The following is a 24,598-nucleotide window of genomic DNA, read 5'->3' as shown; positions in this document are numbered from 1 at the left end:
GCACCCCGCCCGCCCGCCCGCCCGCCGCCCGCCGCCGGGGCCCGGATTTCCTCCCTGCGGCCCGGCCGCTTTGTTCGCGGCCGCCGGGGCCGGGGCCGGGGCCGGGGCCAGGGCCGCGCGCGGCTGGAATGGAGGAGCGGGAGCAGGAAGTGGCCGAGCGCGGCCTGGGCGGGGAGGGCGCGGGCCGCGCCGGCGCTGGGGGTGCGTGCCTCCGGCCCCGGCCTCCCGCATGACCTTGGGGAAGCGGCTCCGCCGGGCGAGGCCCGGGCCGGAGCGGAGGGGTGCGGCCGCGCGCGGGGGGCCGGGGCACCGTTGCGGCCGGGGGCTGCCCGGGCGCCCGGCCAGGGGGGCCCCGGCGCATAGTAGGTGCTCAGGGGGCCGAGGAAAAGGCTCGCCCCGGCCCTTATTGAAGTTTGTGGGTGGGCCCTTGGAAGGGACCTCATTTTCCCATAGACAAAAAGTTGTCCATGGTGGCTGGGTGCCCAGGCCCTCCCACAAAGGACTGCAGCCCTCCTGGGCCCTGAGACTTGTTCCTGAGCTGGGTGGGTTCTGGGAGTGCTGCCCACCCAACCCGGAGGCCCGGGGCTGCTGATGAACTTGGTGGGTGGGATTGGTTCCCGAGTATTGTCGCGGTGGACAGAGTTGGGGCCCTGGGCCTGTGCTCTGTGGCCAGAGGGCCCCCGACGTTCACTCCTGGCCCCCTTCCACCTTGCTCAGGCCACCCCTAACTGCTGTGAGCTCTGGTCCAGGTGAAGGGTGGGGTACACTTGTGGGGCTTGGTTCCGCAGCGGGAGGGGGCCCTTCAGAGCACAAATTATTATTATTTTTTTAAGGCTGTGACTTAAGTAATAATAGCAGTAATTCACCTTTGTGGTGAAGTCACTCACAGGACAGAAGCGGCAGGAAGCAGAGGTCCCATCCGTGCCGCCCACCCTGTGCCCAGAGGCAGCCCAGGCCTTGGCTCGGTGTGTGTGTTTCTGCGCACATGCACACCACCCTGTGTATGTGCAGATATATTTTTACACACGGGGCCGTCGGCAGCTGTCTGACTCTGTCAGCACCAGGCCCTGCTCAGGCCCCAGTGGGGGTAGGGGCACATCCAGAGGTCTTTGAGTCCAGCCCTCTGCCTCCAGGCCACGCCTACTCAAGTGTCACCAGAGCCCCCTGTGCCTGCCAGTTGGGGCTCAGAGCCCTGTCCTTGGTGGTACCTCTTCCAGTCTTACTTGCCATCCCTGCCTGTGGGCTTGCTGAGTGTGTTGGGCAAGGAGCGTCTTCCCTGTCCCAGACACAAGGCAGTGAGTGGCTCTTCCTGTCCTTCCAAATTTAGCCCAAGACAGTCAGTGCAAAGCGGCCTTCTCTTGGTGCTTAGCCCATGCCTCAGGAGGCCAGTAAGGTGGGCTGCGGGAGAGTGTCTAGGTGGCTGTAGGAAGACCCATGTTGGAGGTACTCAGGGTCTCTGCCCGGCCTGGGTGTCCCCGAGAGGAGTCTTTCCTGGCCTGCCCTCATGAGTGCCCAACTGGAAGGGTAGCAGAGGACTGCTCATGGGGAGAGTGCTCTGTCCCAGGATGCTCGGAACCGGTGATGTGAGAATGGGGTTTTGAGGGATGCCTAGGAGTTCATCCAGCAGGGGAGCATTGGGGAGGGCCATAAAGGATCAATGGCCAAAGTGTCTGCTCAAGAGAAGGCTGCTGGTGGGCCTCCAAAGGGCGGGTGCCAGTGCCTCTGAGTTTGCACAGTCCTCCCCATTTGTTGCCTCCTGGAAGCTGTAATTACGGGTCTGTAACCACCCTGGACTGGGTACTCCTTACAGACGGGACTCGTCGGAACCCCTCTTTGTCCCCAGTGCCCAGCGCTGAGCCTGGCAAAACCAGAGATGCCCAGCACATATTGGCCGAATGAATGAACCAGATTCAGACCGGCGGAGGCACTGTGGTTTAGGAGGGGTTCGGCGTTTCTGTGGGATGGGGGTGTGTAGGGGGTTTTCATGTCACCCTGGAGGGCTCCGAGCTCTCATTTGTACCAATTACCTGCACTCCTGCCCCTGCCTTCTTGAGACGTCACGTTTGAATTTCTCTCCTTTCCCAGTCTGGGGCAGGGAAGAGGAGCTCTGGACTCTGCCTGGGAACCCCAGCCTCTGGGCAGGAACACCATGGACAGGGAGAACTGGGCACCCTCACCAGGAGATTGGGGAGGCTGAGTGGTGTGGGCTGAAGCAGTCAGAGGGGCTGCCTGGAAGAGGTGGCCTCCGCTGGGCCGGCAGGTTAGGGAGGCTGGGATATACCAGGAGGGCCTTTTGGGGACAGGAGTGATTTGTACAAAGGTCAGGGGAGGTGGGAATGGGTCGGTAAGGGGGGCAGTGAGCTCTGAGGGCTTGGGGTTCCAGGAGGGATGGTGGCAGGGGCTTGAAGCCCAGGGGGAGGGGAGGCCTGGGCCCAGGGAGCAGTGTGAGTGACTTTGTATCAGGTGCCGTGGCGGGAAGGCAGAGCGGGGGCCAGCGGGGGCTCTGGATGCTAAGAGGGCACAGGTCGTGTGGGAAGGCACACCCGGGCTGAGTCCCCAGGCACTACGGGCCTCCTGGGCTCACCTCGAGGTCCGAGGAGTGTCCCCAAGCCCAACACAGCCTCACACTTCCCTCTGCTTCTTCCAGAGGCTGTTGACAGCCCGCTGGGTTCTGGGAGGACCCTGCTAGAGGCGTGTGAGTGAGGTCTGGGCCACGCAGGCCTGCAGGAGCCCCGGCACCATGAACGACGTGGCCATCGTGAAGGAGGGCTGGCTGCACAAACGAGGTCAGTGCCCGCGGGGCCGGCCGGGGGTGAGGGTCCCAAGTGGGCCTGTGGCTCCTCAGTGGCTGGGGGCGGCCTGGGCCGTGGCTGCCGGGCGAGCGAGGCCTCCCTGGGCTCCTGGACCCTCCTGGACCGGCCCGGGTGCGCTTTGGGGCCCAGTGTCCCCACGGCCTGGAGGGCATGGCCTCGTGGGACCTCCCGGGAGGGGACGTGTGCCCTGGGCCGGCGTGCAGCCCATGAGTGGCTGCCTGGCTGGGGCCATGGGCAGGAAGAGCCACCCGCTTTCCTGGAAGGCAGTGAGGACGCTGGGGCCGGTCCAAGGCCTGGCGCATTAGTGGCCCGGGGCGCTGCCCGAGGGCTCCTGAGGGCAGGGCAGGGCTGCTTGGCCTGGCTGTAGGCGGGAGGGGGCTCCGTGCCACCCAGTGGCCCAGCTCGGGGCGGGTTTATGCTGGAGCTGCTGAGCCAGCTGGCCTGGAGCCCCCTTAGCCTCCCCTGTGCTCACTCATATGGCCCTGTGCCCAGGGAGGGGCTCAGTGAGGAGCTGCTGGGACGGGAGCTTGGGCCTGGGCCCCTCACCTTCTGGCCCTGCCTGCCCCACGGCCCTCTGTTGCTTAGCGGCCGGTGGTTGGGGGCTGGACAGGCCTCCTGTCCAGGTGCCTGGGTAAGTCACTCCCTCCTGCTCCAGGGCGGGGATTGGCCAGTCACCACCTGCTCCCCCAACTTGCTCTTCCTCCAGACCTGTTCCCTCCCAAAGCTCTGGCGATCCCATGCTAGCTAGCCACTAGCCACGCCACTCTTCATGCACACCCTCTGGTGAGGGTGTCCCCATCCCCACCTCGGGATCCCACGGGCTGTTGGGAGGGGGAACCTCAGACATAGGTGGAGCACACAGGGAGGCATGGCAAAAGTGGGTGTCACAAGACTGGGTTTTGTGGGATGCATAGGAGCCTCCCAGCAGAGCAGGCTGGGAAGCTGCAGGAGCTGCGGTGGGCAGCACAGGAGTGATGGAGCTGAGACCTCAAGGGGCTGCAGAGGGCACGAAGCAGGGGATCAAGGATGTGGTCTGCTGTGTGTTTTTAGAGCTCACTTAGGCAGCTGCAGGGAGGACAGTGCACTGGGCCTCAAGACGGAGGTGAGGTGGCCACAGGGGCCTGTGGTCCGTGGCGAGCCCCTCCAAGGTTTCCTGCATCCAGCGGCCTTCTGGATCCCCTCCCCCAATGCTTACCCCTTCCTGACCCCCAGGAGTACCACTTCTTGTGCCTGGAGCCTCCCACCCCCGCTCCCCATCAGGTCCTACTCTGTCTGCCTCACCTCAGCCCTCTTTGGTGGCAAGGATGCCCTCTCTGACCCTGGTCCCCGTCCTCCCCTCTGTGCCTGGTGGCAGCACAAGAGCAGACGGGGACCGGTACCCCTTAATCCTTGGCAACTGTTTGTTAACTGACTGTTCGATTAAGGACTGACCTAGGAGATGCCTAGGCCTCAGGGCTGCCAGAGCTCCTGTGCCGCCCTGTCCCAGTTACTGGGGCATCCACTGGCCAGCCAGGCTCGGGTGGGAGTGCCCCTCTCACGCTGGGTGAAGTTTAGAGTGCCGCCCTGGGTGTGTGCGCTGGGGGCTCGGGGTGTCGGGCCCAGCGGGGCATCCAGGGAGCTGGGCTTTGACCTGACTCGGCTGCCCCATCCCTGTGTCCTTCTCCAAGGGCAAGTCTGTTGACTCCGTGGGCCTTGGTTTCCCTACGGGTACAGTGGGTGTGGTGGTGGGCAAGGGCCTGGTGGGGTCAGCCCTGGGGCAGACTGCAGCCAGACTTGGGCCGGGACAGAGGATCCTACGCGCCCACGTGCCTCCACTCTTCTTTCTCCAGCCCACGTGCCAGCCCAGGCGGTGTGTGGGGCGGCGATGTGGCCCTGGCCCTCTTGTAGCCCGGGAGGGGCTGTGCCGTGTCCCACCTCCACTGCCTGCCCTCCGCTCCCCGTTCCCAGTGACCCCGTGGGAACCTCTGTGTGTTGCAGGCTCATCCCACTGCCCCCACTGCTGTCTTGTTCTCTCTGTCCTCTTGTCCGTCTCTCAGTCCGTCTTTTACGAATCTGTGCTTTCCCACAAACGGCTCTTCCTGTGTGCTGGACTTTGGGGTGACTGGGTGAAAGGAACAGGGGTCATGTGGCCGAGGGGTGGGAAATGGGTGGGCTTGGGTTAGATGTTGGGGGATCGAGGAGGACCCCGATTTGGGGCTGGAGGTACGCAGCGGTGCCATTTCCTGAGACTGGGGTGGGGGGGCTTGCGTACCCTTCCTGGGTGTGGATAGCGTCCTGGCCTTGGTCGTGGGCGGGCGGACGTGCAGGCCGAACCCTGCGTCACGGGCAGGAGGGTGGACGGTTTGAAGATGCTTCTGTGTGCGTGCTCCGCTCCCAGAACCCTCCCTCACCTCAGTGTCACGCCCACCCCCTGGCCCTGGCCCCCGCCTCTCAGGACTGGCTGGAAGAGGGAGCTAGGCCTCCTGTGGGGTGGCTCTGGGTAGAGCTGGGGGGTCCCTGGGCTGGGAGCGGGCGGAGGGCTCCTGCAGCAGTGGTGTGAGGTGCCACCGCCGCCCTGCCCCCTTCCCCCACCGGGGGTCCGATCCCCAGGGGGGTTTGGGGAGCTCCGGCTGTCCTCCAGCTCCTCGCAGACCCCTGAGGCCCCCCACGCTGTTGCTTCTTGTTACGTAGGTTGGGGGGCTGTTGTGGGATGAGGGCCTGCATTGCCCACCGTGCCGTGTCTGCCCTGCGTCCAGCCCAGGGCCTGCACGTGAGGGGCGAAGGAACCTTCGGGGCTGAGTGGGTGTTGAGAGTTGACCCAACAGCCCGTTGGCCAGGGTCAGGGCAGGACAGACCCCCGGCCCCCAGCTCCTTCTCCCGCCCCTCAGGGACATGGGCTCCCTCCCTCCCATCTCTGGGGAGGGCCCGGGGCTGCGGCCCTGGTGTCCTGATGCGTGTACTCTGGGCCAGAGCCGCCTAGGGGCAGAGGAGAGCCCGGGCTGGCGGCGTCCCAGCGCGGTGCTGCCCTGCGGCACCCAGCAGGCCCTCTGGGCCTCGGTGTCCCCGGCTGTCCCCAGGAGAGAGGGGTCCAGCTGCCCAAGGCTCAGAAGGTGGTGAGGAGGGCTGAGCCAGGTGGGGCCGCAGGGACTGTGTGCAGATGTCCTGCGAGACGGGTGGACAGCCCGAGCTATGGGTGGGTGTCCCCAGAGGTGGGCAGCCTTCCTGATAAAGTGGGACGTTCTGAGTGAGTGACAGGCAGGCATCCCGAGCGATGGGCAGACCCCCCAAGCTGTGGGTGGACAGCCCGAGTGGTGGGCAGCTGCCGTTCAGCTCCAGCCGCTGGTGCCGGGGGCCGGTGGGCTTGGTGTGGCTCAGAAAGTCGCCTTTCCAAAGGTTTGGTCTATTACGTGCACTCTCCTGATATCTGAAGGTTGATAGTTTAAAGATCTTGTCCTCCTTCAGGATGCAGGTCTGGCTGGACTTGGCCTGCAGCCCCCAGTTTTGTCTTTAGGCTCTGTGCGGTGCGCGAGGCCATGGGCCTGAGTCCGTGCAGCTGCTTTGGGACGTGTCCCCAGGGCCCCGTCGTCCCTGCCCACTTGCCCTGGTGCCCGCCAGGCTGTGCACCACCTCGGCTGCAGCCCAGTCCCACGCAGAGCTGCTCCAGCAGAGCCCCACCCGCGGGTCCCACCCTTGGAGCCCGTGGAGGGCGCAGGGTCTGTGGGCGTCCTAGTTGTCTCCAACCCATGGATGCGCCAGCTGGGCCACATGGGCCGGGAGAAGGGAGGACGGCAGCGAGATGCTGTCCACGGGGTGAAGGAAGGGGCTGAGGGTCTGGGTGGGGGTGGGGCACCGGCCTCGGGGACCCCTGGGCTCACGTGGGCCAGCTGCTGGCCTGGCCAGGAGGGTCCATTAGGGCAGCCACCACGCCACAGCCCGGCAGGTGGGGGCTGAGGGGCGGGGTGCAGGAGAGCTGGCCAGTGGGCACGGGCTCCCCCGTCCAGGACCCTCCCTGGACGTGACCCCAAGTGAGGTGTGCCCGGTGCGTGCACACGTGGGAGGCTAGCGTCTGTGCGTCAGCTTAACTCCCCCCACCCCAGGAGCGGCAGGCCTGGTGGCGCCATGTGTTCACGGGGCTCGGTGGGGCTGGTCCCTGGCACGTCTCAGGCCTGGCTGTGGCCCACCCCCCCCACACGCAGCCCATTTCTGGCCCAGACCCTCCCCCCATTCCAGGCCCTTGCCATCCCGCTTGTGCCGGTCCCAGGCGTCCTGGTGGGGAGCGGGCTTCTGGACTGTGGTGGCTCCTCCCCCCTCCCCTCCCTCGGTCCTGGCCAGGTCCTGCTTCTGGCTGCGGCCCTGGGCTTTACCTGCCCCCCAGGTGGCTCTAAGCTGGGGAGCTGGTGGTCCCACCTGCTGACACAGACTCCCACCCATCCCCAGTCCTGGGCTTCCCATGGGGCGGGGCCATGGGGGTGCAGCCCGGCTCCCCTCCAGAGGGGGCGACGGCTCTGCTGAGCGGACAGCAGGGGCCTGTTGAACCCACTTCTGAGCACACCTGCCTGGGGGCCCGTCGTTGTGAATCATCCGTGTGCACGGCCCCGCGCCACTCTGCCTGGGCGAGGGGCTCACGGGACCGGACCGTCAGGGGAGGCAGGCTGCTCCCTTCGCCCCGTGCCCCAGGCTGGAGGTTGGGGCTGTCCTGGGCCCTCCTCCCCCTGCACCTCAGCGTCCCTGGCTCAGGCGAGGGATGCCCAGATCCCCTCCAGGTCTCGCTGCAGCGGCCGTGGCTTTGGTCCAGGGGGTCCCCTTGGTCCACTGAGGCAGGTGCGTGCAGGCGGCCGGCCCAAGGGTGGGGGCAGGTGCGGGGGCCTCTGCCTGGGAGGGGGGCCCGTTCCTGGAGGGGTGCCCCTGAGCCCGCGGGCGGTGGCACGAGGCTGAGGCCGAGGCCTGCCGGCCTGTGTGGGACCAAGTTTCCTGTTTTGTGAGCCGGTTGAGTTTTCCCTTCAAAACAAACAACGAAAGAGGAAGCTCGGGCGTCCTTGCGCTGGGGGATGAGGGGTCACCGCTGCCCCGGGCCTGAGGGGCCCTGAGCGGGCCGTGCTCCTGTCCGCTTCCTGGCCCTGTGGTGGCGAGGAGGGGGCCTCTACCGGCCGCCCAGCCGCCCCAGGGAGCTGAGTGTGCGCCCTGTACGTGGAGGGGAGGGGGGCCTGGGCCGGGTCGCGTCAGGCCAGTTCCTAGAAGTGCCGTGGGAGGGTGGGGGCGGGGGCGCTGGCGCGGCTGGCATCCCCTCTGCCCGGGCGCACCCGGCCAGGCTCGCTGCCAGCGCCCTCCCCTCGGGCCCTCCCGTAACTGGAGCCGGCGGCCGCCTGCCGCCTCTGCACCCGTAGCGGTGGGTGCCCCGGGCCCCCGCCCACTCACCCCCACGGGTAGGCCCCCAGCCCGGCCCGGACCTGGCCCCCAGCAGCTTGGCAGAGGGCCGCGCGCTCACCCGGCCACGCCCACCCGGCCACGCCCCTGCTGCCTTTCTTCCTGCGTCACGCGGGGCTCCGTAACCGTCCGAAATAACGCTCGTGTTTCAGGAATGTTGGCATTGATGGGGGGATGTCTGGTGCCTCTTTTGCCACCCGTGGGGGCCTTGGGGTGCGGTCCCCTGGGCACTTGGTTTGGGCGCACAGGTCCCAGAGCAGGCCCAGGACCACAGACCCCCGGCCCCCAGCCTCCTCCCGGCTGGTTCCGCCGGCCCAGAGGCCTCAGCCGGTTGTTCCTGGCAGGGGTGGGGGCCCCATGCTGGCGCTCCACCCCGGGCTGGGGGGGCGGGGTACGCTGTGAGCTGGAGTTTGGGGGCTGTGATGAGCTCGATCGGGGCTGGGGCCAGGGTGGGTGTGGCCGGGAGCATGAGGTGACAGGGCTGGCAGCTGGGAGGATGCAGCCTGCCACCATGTCACCGTGTCCCCACCACGTCCCTAGCCAGGTCTTGCTGTCCTCACGGCTGTCGCACCACGACGTGGCTCCCAGTTAGGGAATAAGTAAATAAGAGCTGGGCGGCTGGGAGGTGGAAGGCCCTTTCTCTGGAGGGTTCCCCCCGACCTGTCCCTCATTCCCTTGCCCCCACCCCTGTGTAGGTGGTGCTTTTTCCTGGGGGAGGTGGGGTTGGTGCTTGGAGCCCCTCGTCCCCCGGGGAGGGCCCTGGCTCACGGAGGCTGGGGGTCACTTAGACGCCAGGGTCTTGCTCTGCCTCTTCTGAGGGTCTGCAGGGAGGGGGGTCTGGGCAGGGCTGGTGCCCACGGGGCTCTCCTTTCCTGCAGCTGTGTCTGCAGGGAGGGGTCTGCTGCCACCCCACCTGCTCTCCCGGGAGCCCGTGCTGCCCGTCTGTTCACTCTCGCCGCCCCCCCCTCCTCCTTGCCTCTGCCTTGCCCGGGGAGCCCCGACACCTCCCTTGGTTTCATTGGGTTTATCCTGGGCTCTCAGCACAGGAGTGAGAGGCGTGTCCCTAGGGAAACATTCTGGAAACCTAAAACTTAAGTGCCGTGTGGCTTTGGGCAGACGCTGCCTGAGGGCCTGGGCCAGGACTGGTGGTGGCCAGAGTCCCCTCTGCCAGGGCCTGTGACCCAAGGGGCCAGCAGATGGGGGGAAGCTGGTGGACTGACAGGCCTGGGGGCTGCCTGCCCTGCCTCCCAGGCCCACCCGGCCTGGAAAGTGTAGGCCCCAGATGCCCCTGCAGGCAGAGGTATGGCTGTGGCTGCCCTGAACCCTGGACCCAGCCCAGCTCTTTCCAAGCGGCCCCCCTGAACCCTGCAGCGGTGAGGCCAGGTGCACATCGGGGAGAGCGCGGGGGAGGTGGGTGGCGGGGCGGGCTGGGGTCAGGGGCGGCCCCTTTTTCTGGCCTGTGCAGCAGGTGATGCGTGGTGCCCAAGGGGGAGGGTTTCCGAAGATGGCCAGGAGGGGGGACGTCCAGGCCCAGGTGATGTGCAGGCAGCTGCAGCGAGAGGGGCTGTCGGTCGTAGCTGGTGAGAGGCCTGAAAGCTGGCACCGTCCTGGGGCAGCAGGAAGGGGCAGGGAGACCCCAGAGCCGTCTGCTGCACCTTGACGGTGGGGGGCGGGGGCACAGTGCTGCTCCCTGACTGCGTCCCTCCCTCTCACCCCGCCTCCCCACGTTCCTCTTGAGTTTGTGTGCATTGGGCTGAGGCCTTGGGCCCCTGCCTGCTTGATAGCAGAACCAACGACCTGCGAAGAGTTCTCGGTTTGTGTCGAGGAGTGAGCCCCGCCTGGGCAGCCGGACCTGGGACTCTGGCCACCATCTGCCTCTCTGTGACCTTGAGAGCCCTCTCCCTTGGGCCTCGTTTTCCCCCGGGAGTGACTGGTCATAATGATCCCACCTTCTCGGCTTGCCAGGCAGCTTGGGGGCGGCCCAGCTGGGCTCGGGGGGCTGTGTTGGGGGAACCCTCGTCCTTCACCTGTCCCCCCGCTGCTGGGCCGGGAGTGGCCACCTCTCCTCTCCTTTTGTCCACACTGGCTGTTCGTGCCCCCGTGAGGACCCCAAGAGAGCTGCCCTAGGAAAGCGTCCCCACGAGCAAGGAGCAGGCGGCGTGGCTCACCCGCCAGACCTGGGCTCCGCCTGAGTGGGGCGTGCCGCCTCCCTGGCACCGGTTCTCGGGCTTTTGCTGACTGTCCGTGGTCTGGTGTCCTGCCGGTGGGACAGGGACACAGGGACGTGGGGACACGAGATGAGCCAGGCCCGCGCCTGCCCCACGTCGCTCGCAGCGCCGGAGGGGGTGATGGCGTGAGGCAGCTGTCCATGAGCGATGGATGTGGCAGTGGCGGGGGACCGCGTGGTGGCCGCCGTCAGCTGGCACCTGCTCCCCCGGCCTGCTGGGGCTCGCTTCGCTGTGGAGAAACAGCTCAGCGCCGCCTGGCTCCCTGCCAGCCGCCGCCTGCCGCTGCTGCGGCAAAGCGTTTATCCAGCAGTTTCCCCGGGAGCTGGGGACTCAGACCGTCCATGGAGCTCAGGGTGTGGCAGCCAGCGGCCTGCGCTTGGGGGCTTGGAGGGGCTGAGGTGCCAGGCAGGGGAGGACTCGCGGGTGGCAGGCCTGGGATGCGGGGAGCCTGCGCGCTGCGCCCCTGGGGCCCCCAGCGGCTCTGGTCCTGGCCTCCGCGTCTCCTGCCGGGGGTGCCCTGACCCACAGCGCGGCCTGGGACCCGGGCTGGGAGGTGTAGAGGCACAGGCTGTCAGCCGGCACCCTTCCTGTCCCTGATCCTGGCTGTGTGGCCCCGTCAGGGTGATTTGGGCTGTGGGAGACAAGTGATGCTGGCGAGGAATCCCTCTTCCTTGAGGGTCCTGCAGCCCCTTCCTGGGGATGAGCTGGGATGGTGGAAGGGCCCTCCCAGTGGACGACACACGGGGATGCTGAGGGGGCCGGGGCTGGGGGCTGGGAGTCCCGGGGGGCAGGAGGAGGAGGGAAGCCCTGCCCTGGGCACCCTCCAGCACCCACCCCACCCAGGGCAGTTGCCTCCTTATCTGGAGCCTGGGAGGCAGGTGCGCAGGCCTGGGCATTCGGGGTTCAGGGGGCGTGGGTCCCTTTTCTGGTGGCCGGGTGGGGCGCCCGTGTCTGGGAGGGGTGGGTGTGGTGCCATAGGGCCCCTCCCCAGCCCCGGCCCAGGGCTGGGCTTCTGAAAGAGCCCCCCCCCTCGGGGGGGGGGGGGGCTGAGGATGGACCCTCCAGGTGGGGGTGGGCACCAGACCACGCGTGCCTCCAAGTGCCCACCCCCAGCTCCGGTCTCCTGACCGGGGTGCTGTCCTGCCCTGCGCGGAGGGGAGCTGGGCCAGCTGTGACGTGGGGCTCCAGGGCACCGGTCTGAAGTGTTCGCTCAGGTGGGATGGGGTGGGTGGGAGTCCTGGGCTGGGCTTGGGCAGGAGTGGCAGGGACGAGGGGACCCGACCTGGGCCCAGGTCCAGGCCAGTCCCTGCTGACCCCTGGTGTGGCCGCTGCTGGGAGGCCACCCGGTGGTGGGCGGTCATCTGGCCCCAGAGACCAGGGGACCCCCCCCCAGTTTACGGCATGGCGTCTGGAGAGCGGACTTGGGCCTTCTCGCCTGTTCCCAGCATGGGCCGTTTGTGTCTGTGCTACCTCATCCCCCTCGCTGGCCCACAGGTGCTACAGCCGAGAGGACAGAGCACAGCCGCGGCCAGGCACAGGGCGGCCACCTCCTCCCCTCGCCCCTCCTGTGTACCCCCCGTCCCTGGGCCGGCCGCCCACCGGCGTCCTGTCCGCACTGAACTCGTTCAGATGCAGGCCACGGCCCAGGTTGCGGCTGGCGGTCACTTGGGGGCCTGGCTGGATGTCTGCAGGCGGGAGTGCCCCAGAGGCTGAAGAAAGGGGTCTGTGGGTCTCAGCGCCGTGGCCCTGGCCGCCCCGGCCTCCCCCGCCCGTTCCCCCCACCCCCCCGCCCCCGCAGCGGTCCTGGCTTCTCCTCCGGGGGTCTGGATGCCGGCTGCTGAGGGCCAGGGCCCGAGTGAGGCTGCCTCCCCGCCTGTCGCTTCCACCCGTGTGTTGCCTGGCTCCCGTCGCCTGGCCCCCCTTCAGTGCCCTGGGTGGGCTTGTGGGGTGAAAGCTGGAGGGCGGGTGCAGGGTCACGTGGCTGGGGGCGGGTCCCCCTCCCAGGGCCTCAGCCACAGTGGGGTCCGAGGCCCGGGCTGGGGCGTGCGGGTCCTGCCGAGCGCGGACGCCTCTGTGGGCACACACGTGCCGACTGCCCGCATGGGGTGCGGCGCTGGGGGGCCGCCGTGCTGGGCACGGTGGGGGCCGCCAGCAGTTGGTGATCAAGATGGATTCTCGGGGCTGCACGGATGAGGCACTCATCACTCTCCCCGCGCACTTAGCGTCCCGGGGAGCGGCAGCTGGCGGGATGGGAGGCACTCCATCAGGGGCCGACAGCTCCAGACTGGAGCGCAGGCGGGTGGGAGCGAGCAGCGGGCGCCCGGGATGGAGCGGGGTGGGCCGCCTTCAGCCCCCGGAACCAGCTCTGCTCCACCCTGCACCGGGCGGGGGAGGCTGGCTGGGACCAGTGGCCAGGGGGCGGTCCCCGGGCCCAGGACGGGAGGCAGCATTCAAGGGTGGCCTCACCACCTTCCCAGCCCACGTCCCCAGGAGCCTGGCGGGCTCAGACCTGGGTGGAGACCCCGCTAAATGCTGTCGGGGTGAGGGCAGGTTACCGGCCGACGCCCGGGTCCTCCCTGGCCCAGTGGTGTCTGGCCCGGTGGGGACCCCTGCCTGGGCTCCCTGGGGAAGGAAGGGAGTGGCTGGAGGCCCCGACTGCCCAGCATCCCCCAGAGGCCCTGGGTGGTGCAGGGTGGGAGCTGGGCGGTGAGGCGGGGGGAGGGGCAGAGCGGACCGAGGCGCGGGGCGCTGGGCCTTTGCTCGCCTTCCAGGTGGCTGCGTGCGGGGCTCAGCTCGTAGGGAAAGTCCGGCCCCCTCCCCTCCTGCTGCCCGGTGGCCCTCTGCTGAAGCGGGCGCCTAATTAGTAAGCTCTTCGGTGGTGTTCAAACTCCTGGCTCGGCAAAATGTAAATGAAGCGTTTTTTCTGGGTGTCAGTATGAAAAATGGCACCGCTGGCACGTCGCAGAGGACATCTGCTCTGATTCCTGAGTGCGAGCGCCTGTTCATGGCTGATGCTAGAGCTTCAGGGAGAACTTCCCTGGGCACCTGGGTGACCCGTGGGTGGGATGCGGGGGGCCCAGGACGGCAGGTCCCAGCCCGAGGACCACACAGCCGCCTTCTGGGTCTGGCTTCACAACAGCGCTCAGGGCCCCTGGACAGCAAGTGTTGTCACACGGGCAGCGGGGGCTCTGTCCCGAGTGCCCATCCTGGAGACGTGCTGCAGGTGGGCTCGTGTCTGCCAGGCAAGCCCCCGTGAGTCGCACTCTGAGTGTGATGCTGGCCCCCTCACTGCTGGATGCTAGCTAGGCTCCGTCCTCTTGGCAGGGGCCAGCTGCGGTGGGCAGCCCAGTCGCCACGGTCGTCACAGTAGCTGCCGTGTCCACCACCTGGCAGCACCCAGGGTGGGCGGGGAGGCCTCTTGGCCCTGAAGCCCCTGGTGGGTGGCTGTAGCTGGTCCCCACGCTCTGGTTGGAGACCCGCTGGTTTGGCACCACCTCCTCCAGGAAGGCCCTCTGGATCGGGCCGGCCTCCTGTCAGTTGTACCGCTTCCCCCAGGTCCAGGTTCAGGGTTGGCACTTCATCAGAGGTGGTGCTTTCATACAGTGAAACCTGTCTGCCCACCCACCCTCTGCCTGCCCCAGGGGAATCGGGGTCAGTGCCCGGAGTTGGGGCATCCTGGGCGCATCTGTCCCGGCACAACCAGCTGTGACTTACCCCGGGGCGCGGGCTGTGTAGGGGGACGGGAGCGTGGTCCGGCGGCTGCAGCCCCTCAGTGCCTGCCCGCCCGCCTGTCCTCAGGTGAGTACATCAAAACCTGGCGGCCCCGGTACTTCCTCTTGAAGAACGACGGCACCTTCATCGGCTACAAGGAGCGGCCGCAGGACGTGGAGCAGCGCGAGTCGCCCCTGAACAACTTCTCCGTGGCGCGTAAGTGTGCCGGCGGCTGCCCTGGGTCCGGATGAGGGCTCCGGGCTGGTGGGCGGGGCAGAGAGAGCCCTCTGGGCCCAGCGGCCCCACGTGGGGTCCCCCCGGCCGCGGTGTCTGGGGCCAGCAGCCCTCCGGGGACCAGGCTGGGCCTGCGGCCCTGTGTCACCTCAGGGACCACTTAGTGGTCGGCTCCGGCTGCCAGGGATCTCCGAGCGGAGCCCGACGTTGTTCCGGGTGGGCTTCTGGAGGCCGGAGGGCCTGGCCTGGGGCAGCCGGCCAACCTGGGCCCCTCCTCCAGTGGGGGCCAGACGAGCCCACCAGGGCCCTTTTTCCCCAAAGCCCCCGGCAGAGGCAGGAAGAGAGTGTGGGGGTGGGGGGCAGCCAGCTTCCCGGGGCCTCCGTCGCCCCAGCACGAGTGCCCACCACAGGTTTTCAGAGACCCCAGTCCACCGTGGCAGTGCGTTTGTTCCCACCCTCAGCTGGGGTGCCAGGTGGGTGGGTGCAGCACTGCTGGCCTGGGGCGTCTCAGGACGCTGAACAAACTTGCACGTTTTCTAAACCAAGTGCTGCTGTGGCCTCGTTACGTACCTGCAGGGGGACGGCAGGTGTGACCCTACCCATGGTGGGGGGGCACCCAGGCATGGGGATGGGTGGGTGGGTGGGATGCTGGGCCGGGCGGGCCTTCCGGCCTGGTCCCTGTTCCCGGCGCTCTGCCCGGGCTGGCCCGGGACACGGGCCTGATGGGTGAGTCAGTGATGGGCTTGTCGACCAGCACACCCCGGGGTCCACCTGGGCTGCTGTCTGGGGTGCAGAGCACAGTCCTGGCTCCACCCCAGGCTCCTTCATTCAACCCCCACCCTCCGGCTGGCTCTGCCCTCCCTGCCACGTGCCTGGGAGCTCGGGGTCCTCTGGCTGCACACACACCCCCTGCCGCCAGACCGCAGGTTCTGGTCCAGGGTCTCAGGAGGGGACGTCACAGGTGGCCCGTCCTCGGCTGACGGGGAAGGATTCCCAGCCTCCACGCCTGCACATATTCTGAGATGGGGACCGTCCTGCCCACCCCCCAGTGTGCCTGGCCCCGTGCTGCAGGGCTTCTAGTGGGAGGAGCAGAGGCCCTGCGCCACAAGGGAGGCTCCCTTGGGGGTGCTTTAGCAGGGCCTGGTTCCTGTGAGCCCTGAACCCCCTCCCAGGCTCCTCAAGTCTCAGCAAAGCAGCAGGTAGAACGGGGGCCTGGGGGTGAGGGGAGGCCAAGGAGGCAGACCCCCGTCCCCGCAGCCTTGTGGCCGCGTGGGAGCCTCACTGCAGTGTGTCTGGCTCCCCGCAGGGCCTCCTGGGTCAGCCTGGGGGCTTCCGGGCTTGGGAAGGATCCTCGGCCAGGGGGATGCTGCCTTGCTGGGGGGCTGAGGCCCCTCGGGAGTGTTCCCCAGGCTGAATGCAGGGGAGCACGGGGGTGGGGGGGCTCTCAGGAGGCGCATGGGAGGTGGGCACCGCCCAGAGGGGCTTCCTGAGCAGTGGGTGGGACTGGGGCCCTGACCCGGGCATTAGGCCAGCAGGGGCTTCAGGCGCAGGAGCAGAGGCGTGCGGGAGGGGGGAGCGGCTGTGCGGGGCCCTCTGTACCAGGGGCTCTTCCTTGGGGATGGGTTCCAGGATGGAGAGATGAGAAGTCAGGCCCTGGGTGGGTGTCAGGCGCCTGAGCCCTGGGGGCTCCTGGTGGTCTCCGATGGGCTGAGCGAGTGGGAGGGGGCATGTGGGGACCCAGAAGGCTGGCCGCACAGGTTTTCCTCTCTCCCCTGCCCCGTGTAGACACAGGCCGCCCTCTGCATAAGGCCGGGCCCCCAGCCCCCTCCTGGCCCCGCGGCCTGGCAGACCATTCCTCGCTCCCTTGCACTCGGCTGAGCCCGGCCGGGGCCCCTCGCGGTTGCCAGGGCCTAGACGCTGGAATGTCGGAGACCCCTGCGCTGGCCCCGCGGCCCCCTCCCGCCTCATACAGGCTGGGCTGGAATCCAGCCCCTCTCCGGGCCTGGGGCACCTCCACGGTTCCTCGGCTGCAGGTGTGCGTGTTCCAGGTGTGCATGTGCCTGTTTTCACTCCCGTGTGCACCTGGGGGCGTGGGCAGCAGTGTGGGGAGGGTGCAGCCCAAGTGGCCTCGGGGGTGGACAGGCAGCTTCTCCGGAGGGTGAGTCACCATCCCCCTCCGTTCTGGGACTGGCCCTGCGCCGAGAGGGGGCAGGCAGAGCGCTGGTCATCGTGAGGCTGGGAAAGCGGTGGGATGGTTCTGCTCGGGGAGGGCGAGCTGCCCTCCCAAACCCCTCACCCTCCGGCTGGTTGCAGGCCGTGTCCTGGCTGGCAGGGGGCTTGGAGACCTAAGGAAGGACCACGGAGGGCTGACCGGCCCCCAGACACCCCCGAGGGGCGCCGCTGAGCTCTCTGAGCAGGGTCCCGGCCCCCTTTTACGGGCGGGAGGCCGAGGCTTGGGGAGCGCTGGGCTGTGGCGGGTGGGCCGGGGCCCAGTGCAGACAGGTGCCCGCCTGCCCCCAGAGTGCCAGCTGATGAAGACGGAGCGGCCGCGGCCCAACACCTTTATCATCCGCTGCCTGCAGTGGACCACGGTCATCGAGCGCACGTTCCACGTGGAGACCCCGGAGGAGCGGTGCGCGCCGGGGACGGGCCCGGCGCCCAAGCCCAGGGGCCTGGGGGGGCCGGCCTGGGCGGGGCTGGGGCCTCAGCCGACTGCCTCCCTGCAGGGAGGAGTGGACAACCGCCATCCAGACGGTGGCCGACGGGCTCAAGAGGCAGGAGGACGAGATGATGGACTTCCGGTCGGGCTCGCCTGGCGAGAACTCGGGGGCCGAGGAGATGGAGGTGGCGCTGGCCAAGCCCAAGCACCGCGTGGTGAGGCCCGGTCCTGCCCTTGGGGCCCTGCAGTCGCGGGGGGCCCTGCCCCGCCCAGCTCCTCGCACGGGAGTGAGGGAGGGACGCCAGGTTCGGGAAGGCCCGGGTGCCGTTGCTCCCACCGTCCCCCCGAACCCCAGGGCTCCAAGTCGGGGCGCACAGCCCCGTGGTCTCCCACGAGCCCTGGACCCCTCGGGCCCCACCTGTGCTCGGCCCCGAGGCTGGCCGCGGTGGCCCCGGCCTCTGGCACCCCTCACCACTGTTGGGCCTCCAGCAGTCACCATGCTGCCCCCTGACCCTGGTGCCTGCCCGCTACCCGCAGACCATGAATGAGTTTGAGTACCTGAAGCTGCTGGGCAAAGGCACCTTCGGGAAGGTGATCCTGGTGAAGGAGAAGGCCACGGGCCGCTACTATGCCATGAAGATCCTGAAGAAGGAGGTCATTGTGGCCAAGGTAGGGGCTGGGGCCGGGGCCGGGGCCGGGCCAGGCGGGGCGGGCGGCTCAGTGGGCCCTGTTTTCCAGGACGAGGTGGCCCACACGCTCACGGAGAACCGCGTCCTCCAGAACTCCCGGCACCCTTTCCTGACGGTGAGTCCCCTCTGGACCCCGGGGGACGGCTCGGGCACCAGGTGCTGGGGTCGCGCGGTCACTCGCACCAACCCCTCCTCCCCTGTGAATCTGGCGGGCTCAGGGCCCCGTGGACGGCGGGCGGGCCTCCAGGAGGGGCGGGCGGAGGTGCGTGGTGTGGGGTCGCTGGTGCACAGAGAGGGCAGGAGGCCTGGCCTGCCCTCTGGTCCGCTGAGACCCTGGGGGGCCATGCTCCCCATGCCCACCCTTCTGCACGGTCTTGCACTGCTTCCCCTTTGAGGCTCACTCCGGGAGGTCCCTGTCCCGGGGGAACCTGGGCCAGGAGGGGTGTATGGAAAACCCCTGGCCTTCTGGAGCAACAGGGAAGTGCCCGGAATTAGGCTGCCAGGCCCAGCCAGCTCCGCCCCCAGAAGGTCAGCAGTCAGGCGGACGGGGCTCAGGACTCAGGCCTTGGGCGACCCGGCGCCGGCCTCCGAGGTCTTGTGCCCGGGACCACCGTGGGCCTGTCCCCTCCGCTCAACACAGGTGTCCTCGCTCCAGGGGACGGTCTGATCCGAAGCAGGGGCAGAGCAGTGGTCAGACTTGCAGCGATGTTTTTCCTGAGACGTTTTCTTATGAGAGACATGACTTCAAGAGCAGACATCGTGTTTGCTCGTCCAGACGTTCCTCGTTACCATGGCTTTGCCTCATCTGCTCCATTTTGCCTTTTTTTCCTCTGTCTGGCTGGAGGATTGTGAGGAAAAGGCCAGGCTCTGTCGTGCCCTCCACCCTCCAGTGGGTCCCTGTACGGGACACTAACGTCGCGTTCCGCACATTCCCTGGTCGGTGCGGCCGGCCTGGCCGTGCGGGAGCCCAGAGCCGGGGAGGATCTCCCGTCCGTGTTTCTGTGAGCAAGCGGTCATCAGCGGGCCTTTCTTTTAAAGCGAGGCCGCCTGTGGTTTGAGGTGTGAGGGCAGCAGGGCCGGCCCTAAAGGGGCGCCGCCTCTCGGTCCCTGGACCTGCAGCCACTCGTCCTCAGGCGCGGCCGGTGGGGCAGCAGGGTACCCCCCGCCCTGAACAGGGCGAAGCTCCCGCCCAGCTTGAGGGCCGGGTTCCAGCTCTGCTTCCCTCACAGGCCCTGAAGTACTCCTTCCAGACCCACGACCGCCTGTGCTTCGTCATGGAGTACGCCAACGGAGGCGAGGTAGGGCCCGGGTCCCGGGGCGGCCCTTTCTGAGCCTCGGGTGTCTGGGTGGCTGCCCTCCCCGCTCCCCGCCTGGTTAGGGTCTCTGCCCCGTGACCCTGGCCCAGGTCGCCCGTCCCGCTCAGGCTCCCCGTCCCGCAGCTCTTCTTCCACTTGTCCCGGGAGCGGGTGTTCCCCGAGGACCGGGCCCGGTTCTACGGCGCCGAGATCGTGTCTGCCCTGGACTACCTGCACTCAGAGAAGAACGTGGTGTACCGGGACCTCAAGGTGGGCGGGGCCGGGGAATGGGGGCGGGGTGTGGAGGCGGCGTGGAGGCGGGCTGACCCGGAGGCCGCCTCCTGCAGCTGGAGAACCTCATGCTGGACAAGGACGGGCACATCAAGATCACGGACTTCGGGCTGTGCAAGGAGGGCATCAAGGATGGCGCCACCATGAAGACCTTCTGCGGGACGCCTGAGTACCTGGCCCCCGAGGTGCGCGTCTGCCGCGCCCCGAGTCCCCCCTCCCCCCTCCCGACCCCCGAGTCCCCGTGTCTCAGGTGCCCTCTGAGCCCGTGCCCTGCAACCCCAGGTGCTGGAGGACAACGACTACGGCCGGGCGGTGGACTGGTGGGGGCTGGGCGTGGTCATGTACGAGATGATGTGCGGCCGCCTGCCCTTCTACAACCAGGACCACGAGAAGCTTTTTGAGCTCATCCTCATGGAGGAGATCCGCTTCCCACGCACGCTCAGCCCTGAGGCCAAGTCCCTGCTCTCAGGGCTGCTCAAGAAGGACCCCAAGCAGCGGTGAGCCCTGCCCTGGGCTGCCCCCCAGCCACCTGTCCCCCGAAGCCCCCAGGGAACGACCGTGCTGGTGGCCGTGTGTGATGTCCTCGGCTTGGGCTGGCCCGGGCAGAGGGCCTGCTCACACCTGCTCAGGAAGAGCCGGCCCTGCCGGCAGCTCCTGCCCACCCAGCACCCTGCACCTGCTGCAGCTGCCCGGGCTGCTGCCTGGCGGCCGACCTCAGCCTGTGGGAGGAGGGGTCTGAACCTTGGGGCCCGGCAGGTGGCGACCCCGTCACCGCAGCCTCCGTCTCCCGCAGGCTCGGTGGGGGCTCCGAGGACGCCAAGGAGATCATGCAGCACCGCTTCTTCGCCAGCATCGTGTGGCAGGATGTGTATGAGAAGAAGGTGCGTGGGGCCTGTGTACACCCCTCCCCCCCCACGCCCGCTCACACCCACCTGCTCACACACATACCTGCTTACACACCCCACAAGCACACGTGAGGAGGCCTCCGAGGAGCGAGGCAGCTGCTTCCTGCACGTGTGCCTCTGCACTTTGCCCTCGGAGGGACCTGGGAGCCCCAGGCCCTGGCCCGTGCTGGTGGGGTGGCCAGCAGGCTTAGGACGGTTGCCCCTAGGCTTGCTGGGTGCCTGTCTCCAAGCATGCTTCCACCCCGTTTCCAGCCCACCCCTCCCCTGCAGGCCACACATGGCCGGCTGGGCCTTTGTCCCTGTGAGACAGGGCTCTCCACCCTGCTCTGCTCCAGCCAGGGTCCTGCCGCCTCCTGGGCCTCCCTCCAAGGGCTCTAGTCCCAGCCCTGACCCGAGAGACCCCCTGCTAGTTCCCAGGCAGCCCTGCACCCGGGCCCGGGGTCGGGGGAGTGGGGTCCTTCCTCCCGCCAGCCTGTCCCTCTGCGTTGTGGTGAGTCCTCTCTGTGGCCTGACGCTGCCGGGCCACTCTGCCATCCAGGGGCCGCGAGAGGCCGGTGGCCCCGCAGGTGGATCCCTGAAGGGCGAGGCCCCAGAGGGGACGTGGGCAGAGGAAGGCCTGGGCTCAGCCTTGGCTCCTGGGTGGGTCCTGAGTTAGGTCCAGGTCCAGGTCCAGGTGTGCCGGGCAGTACAGGGCGAGACCTGTAACGCAGCCCCCTTCCTGCAGCTCAGCCCACCCTTCAAGCCTCAGGTCACGTCCGAGACGGACACCAGGTATTTTGACGAAGAGTTCACAGCCCAGATTATCACCATCACGCCGCCCGACCGAGGTGAGGGGCCCTCCCTGCCGACGCCTTCCTCCTCTCCAGGCAACAGAACTCCGTGCTCAGCATTTTACTGGGAAGGCTCCCTCACGGGTGGCCGTCAGGGCGGGAGGGCCGCGGCCCCCGGCCCCGGGATCGTGGGATGGGGGCTCGCTGAGGCTGGACGCGGAGTCTGGGAGGCGAGCCCTGGGGCCGGCCTCACTTGCCCGGTGCCCGGAGCTGAACCGCCCCTCCCGCCCGCAGACGACAGCATGGAGGGCGTGGACAGCGAGCGGAGGCCTCACTTCCCCCAGTTCTCCTACTCGGCCAGCGGCACGGCCTGAGGGGCCAGCCGGCGTGCTTGGGACGCCACTGTGGGCAGCCACGTGCTCCGGACGAGGGCTTGGAAGACTCGGGAGGAAGCCTCGCACGGATGGATGATCTGTATTTAATGTTTCATATTTCCGGATGCGTTTGGGCGGAACCATTGCCGTCCTCCAACACGGATGGGAAGACGCCTCGTGCTGTGGGCAGGGCTGCCCGCCTTGGGGGCGGTGTCCTTTCGGCCAGCCAGGTCGGGAGGAAGACATCCTGCGGTTTTTCTTAATTTATTCATCCAGTTCTCCAGACGTGGCCGCGGCCTTTGGAACAATTAGATTCACGTAGGAAAACGTTGAGGACTTCTGCAGCCAAGTGCAGTCGGGCCTGGGTGGGCCCTGCCCGCGGCCCCTCCGTCCCTCTCGCCGGCTGTCCCTGGCTGCCCCTGCCTCGGCCCGGCCCGGGGTCCCCAGAAGCCACCTTGCCGTGGTGCGCTGGCCTGGCCCCCTCTCGCTCTGGGTGGGGCACGCAGCAGCCCCAGCACTGAGGCTGGAGGAGGGTGGCCCCTGCAATGGGGTTGGGCCGGGGTTCGCCGGCAAGATAGAAGAGCCAGGTGACATCTGTTGCCGAGTATTATGCTGTTCACGTGCATACTGGGGTTTCTAATCTCAGGAGAGGGCCCTCACTCCGCCCCCTTCCCCATTGGGACGGTCTCACCCGATGGCTTCCCCTGGTAGCACCTGTCCTTATAGAAGCTTCACTCTCCTGCTGTTGCCCTGGCCCCACCTGACACCCTTAGGAGGGGCCGTCGCTGCACCCCCCGTGTCTCCCGGCCGGACGCTGCGCTGCACCGTGGCGTTTTTTTATACTCAACTTTAGTATTTTTACTATTATGAGACTTTCCCTCCAAATTCTTCAATAAAAATTGCTTTTCAACTCTGTGGCTTGTTTTGCTGGGTGGCATGTGAAGGAGCATGTGGCCGGTCCGCTTGAGGGGAGCGCCCTGTCCTTCCTGCCCGGAGGCCCCAGGGATGACCTTTGAGGGACGACGTCCCCCCACCCCACTCCGGCGGGACTCACCGGAGCGGGGGATGCCCTGGCCGTCCCTGTCTCCACCTGGCTTCACCCCAGCCCCATGCCCCAAGGAAGCCACCCAGACTGCACAGCCGTCTGCCTACCAGCTCTGTCCATGCAATGCCGCAGACCCCGACCACCAGGAAGGACCAGCCACCCTGCAGGGCCCCGAGCTGGCCAAGGCCGAGACTCGGGTCACTGCCAGGCCCTAGGGCCCGAGGAGGACCGAGAGAGCGGCCTGCCGGCGGTCACACCGCCAGCCCGGGACAGCCGGGAGCGGGTCCGGGGCGCCCGAGCAGCCCAGCGGGACGTGCCGTGCGCGCCACCTGGTGGGTGCGGAGAGGAGCCGGCTGCCGGCGCTGGCCCGCGCGTCGGCCTCCAGGCGCCTGCCCAGAGAGGGGTGGGCGGAGCCTCAGCTCCTCCTCTCTCACGGGGACTCAACCCCGCAGGCGTGGCCGGGACGGGGCCGGACCTTTCACTGGGCCTGGCGCCTGGGCCCGGGGGAGGGGGCAGAGCAGCCTGCTTCTCCAGGCTCCGGGGCCCGTGACCCTGACAAGACATTCCTTGGGGCGGGGTGGCTGCCCCTTCTGCTGGAAGGGGCGCCTGCGCGGAGCATGAGGTGGGTGGGGTCAGTCAGGCCAGCGGGTGCCTCTCTGGGCGGTGCCTGATTGCTCAGTTTTGATAGGCTCTGAACTATTTCACTCCCACAGCTTTTTTTGGAAACCACAAACACACCAAATGTTACCTGCTAAATGATGCTTTGGATCCAGATTTCAGATACGTAAAAACGTCCTTCAAATTGGAAGCCTGTGCACTGTGGGTAGGAATGTAAAATGGCTCAGCCTCTGGAAAACAGTATGGAAGTTCCTCAAAAAAATAAAAACAGAACTACCACGTGACCCAGCAATTCCACTCCTGGGTACACATATACCCCAAAGAGCTGAAGGCAGGGTCTTGAAGAGGTGTGTATTTTAACACATAAAAAAAGGAAAAAAAATGTATATTGTAGACACCAGAACCTACAGCAGTACCTTTCCATTATCCTCGAACTTCGAGCAAACGGTACCCCAAAGCGTCAGATGTGGTGTGGAAAACCGGGAGGTGCCTCTGAAGCTGGAGCTGGGGCATGTGGGGGGGTGGCGGCCAGCTGGCCAGGCGGAGGGGCACGAGCTGCGCTTTCTCGTGGGGCCTCCTTGGGTGATGATGGGGGGGATGGTTGGGGGATAACTGGGGGATGCGGGTGATGGCCTTAGGGACGTTCCTTGGCCTGGGACAGTCTTCAAGGTCACGGGCATGGACATGAGCACAAACTTACCCTGATGGTGTGTCCCATCCGGGTGGGTGGGGCCGAGAAGGAATGAGCCGAGGCCGGAGACCCCAGAGCCTCCCGGCCTTCGCGGAGGTGGGGCTGCGCAGGCGCCTCGGGGCGGAGTGGTAGGGGTGCAGGGAGACCGGCACTTCGGGGAGGAAACTCCTGGGCGCTATCCGGTCCCGGCCGCAGGGCCAGAGCAGAGCCGGAGGGGCCTGGTGAACAGCGGCCTGGGGCAGCGAGGACCAGCAGGGTGGAGGTCCCACGGCCTGGCCTGCACGGGGGCTGAACGCCCTCCCATGTCGCACCGAGCCCTTCCAAGCAGCAGGCCGGGCCTCCGGAGGGACAGCAAGACAGGAACAGAAGTGCCTTTAGCACCTGTAGTGCCCACGTTTCAGCAGGCATGGCTGGGTGCTGGAGGCCCTGGGGGCTACGGGTAGGTCAGCAGCTCCCAGCAAGGGGCCAGCCAGGCTGGGGTGTCGGGACGGCATAGGGGTGGGGTCTGCCTCCCAGTAAATGCCACTCCGGGGATGTCTGCTCAAAGACGGGTCATCATTCAACAGATAGTCTACCCTGTCCCTTTGAACTTGCTTGTGTCTTCATACTCAAGGTGAATTTGTTGCAGACAACAGAGTTGGCTGGGTCTCAACTGTTGTTTTGACGATCTGTGGGTCTCCACCCCTCGGGGGTGCTTAGGTCACGTACAGGAGTGGGATCTAGACGTGGCTGAGCTTAAACGTCACCTTGCTGTTACCTCTGTGCGTCCCTTTAGTTCTTTGTGCCTTCCTTCCTCTTTTTCACCCTCATTTTGGATTAAATAACTATTTTTTAACAAACCCATTTTATCTTTTTAAAAAAATTTTTCTTCA

General features: G+C 67.2%; 1 protein-coding gene across 2 annotated transcripts; it reads left to right on the top strand.

Annotated features, from left to right (window-relative positions):
- Nucleotides 1–478: 478 nt before the first annotated feature.
- AKT1 (AKT serine/threonine kinase 1) lies at nucleotides 479–22,299 on the top strand. Of its 2 annotated transcripts, XM_029237856.1 has the most exons (14): nucleotides 479–2,260; nucleotides 2,648–2,786; nucleotides 14,243–14,371; nucleotides 16,910–17,021; nucleotides 17,116–17,263; nucleotides 17,586–17,717; nucleotides 17,787–17,852; nucleotides 18,967–19,035; nucleotides 19,177–19,302; nucleotides 19,380–19,508; nucleotides 19,606–19,820; nucleotides 20,117–20,204; nucleotides 20,953–21,055; nucleotides 21,293–22,299. In XM_029237856.1, exons 2-14 carry the CDS (start codon nucleotides 2,741–2,743, stop codon nucleotides 21,370–21,372), a joined length of 1,443 nt encoding a protein of 480 aa, XP_029093689.1. In that variant the 5' UTR covers nucleotides 479–2,260; nucleotides 2,648–2,740; the 3' UTR covers nucleotides 21,373–22,299. The 2 variants fall into 2 exon arrangements, with proteins under 2 accessions (XP_029093689.1, XP_029093690.1); XM_029237857.1 differs by lacking the exons at nucleotides 479–2,260; nucleotides 2,648–2,786; nucleotides 14,243–14,371 and adding an exon at nucleotides 16,210–16,437.
- The last annotated feature ends 2,299 nt before the right edge of the window (nucleotides 22,300–24,598 follow it).

The sequence above is a fragment of the Monodon monoceros genome, unplaced genomic scaffold, assembly GCF_005190385.1.
Source record: "Monodon monoceros isolate NGI ecotype Baffin Bay Population unplaced genomic scaffold, NGI_Narwhal_1 Super_Scaffold_21, whole genome shotgun sequence".
In the NCBI taxonomy this organism is placed as follows: domain Eukaryota; kingdom Metazoa; phylum Chordata; class Mammalia; order Artiodactyla; family Monodontidae; genus Monodon; species Monodon monoceros.
Note: the sequence above shows the minus strand (reverse complement) of the source record. Positions and strands in the feature narration are given on the sequence as shown.

Excerpts from the sequence above, each read along its gene's own strand:
- AKT1 (XM_029237856.1), top strand. The coding sequence starts at position 2,741 with ATGAACGACGTGGCCATCGTGAAGGAGGGCTGGCTGCACAAACGAG. Across the intron at positions 17,022-17,115 it reads GTGGAGACCCCGGAGGAGCG|GGAGGAGTGGACAACCGCCA; the intron begins GTGCGCGCCGGG and ends GCCTCCCTGCAG. Across the intron at positions 21,056-21,292 it reads CATCACGCCGCCCGACCGAG|ACGACAGCATGGAGGGCGTG; the intron begins GTGAGGGGCCCT and ends TCCCGCCCGCAG.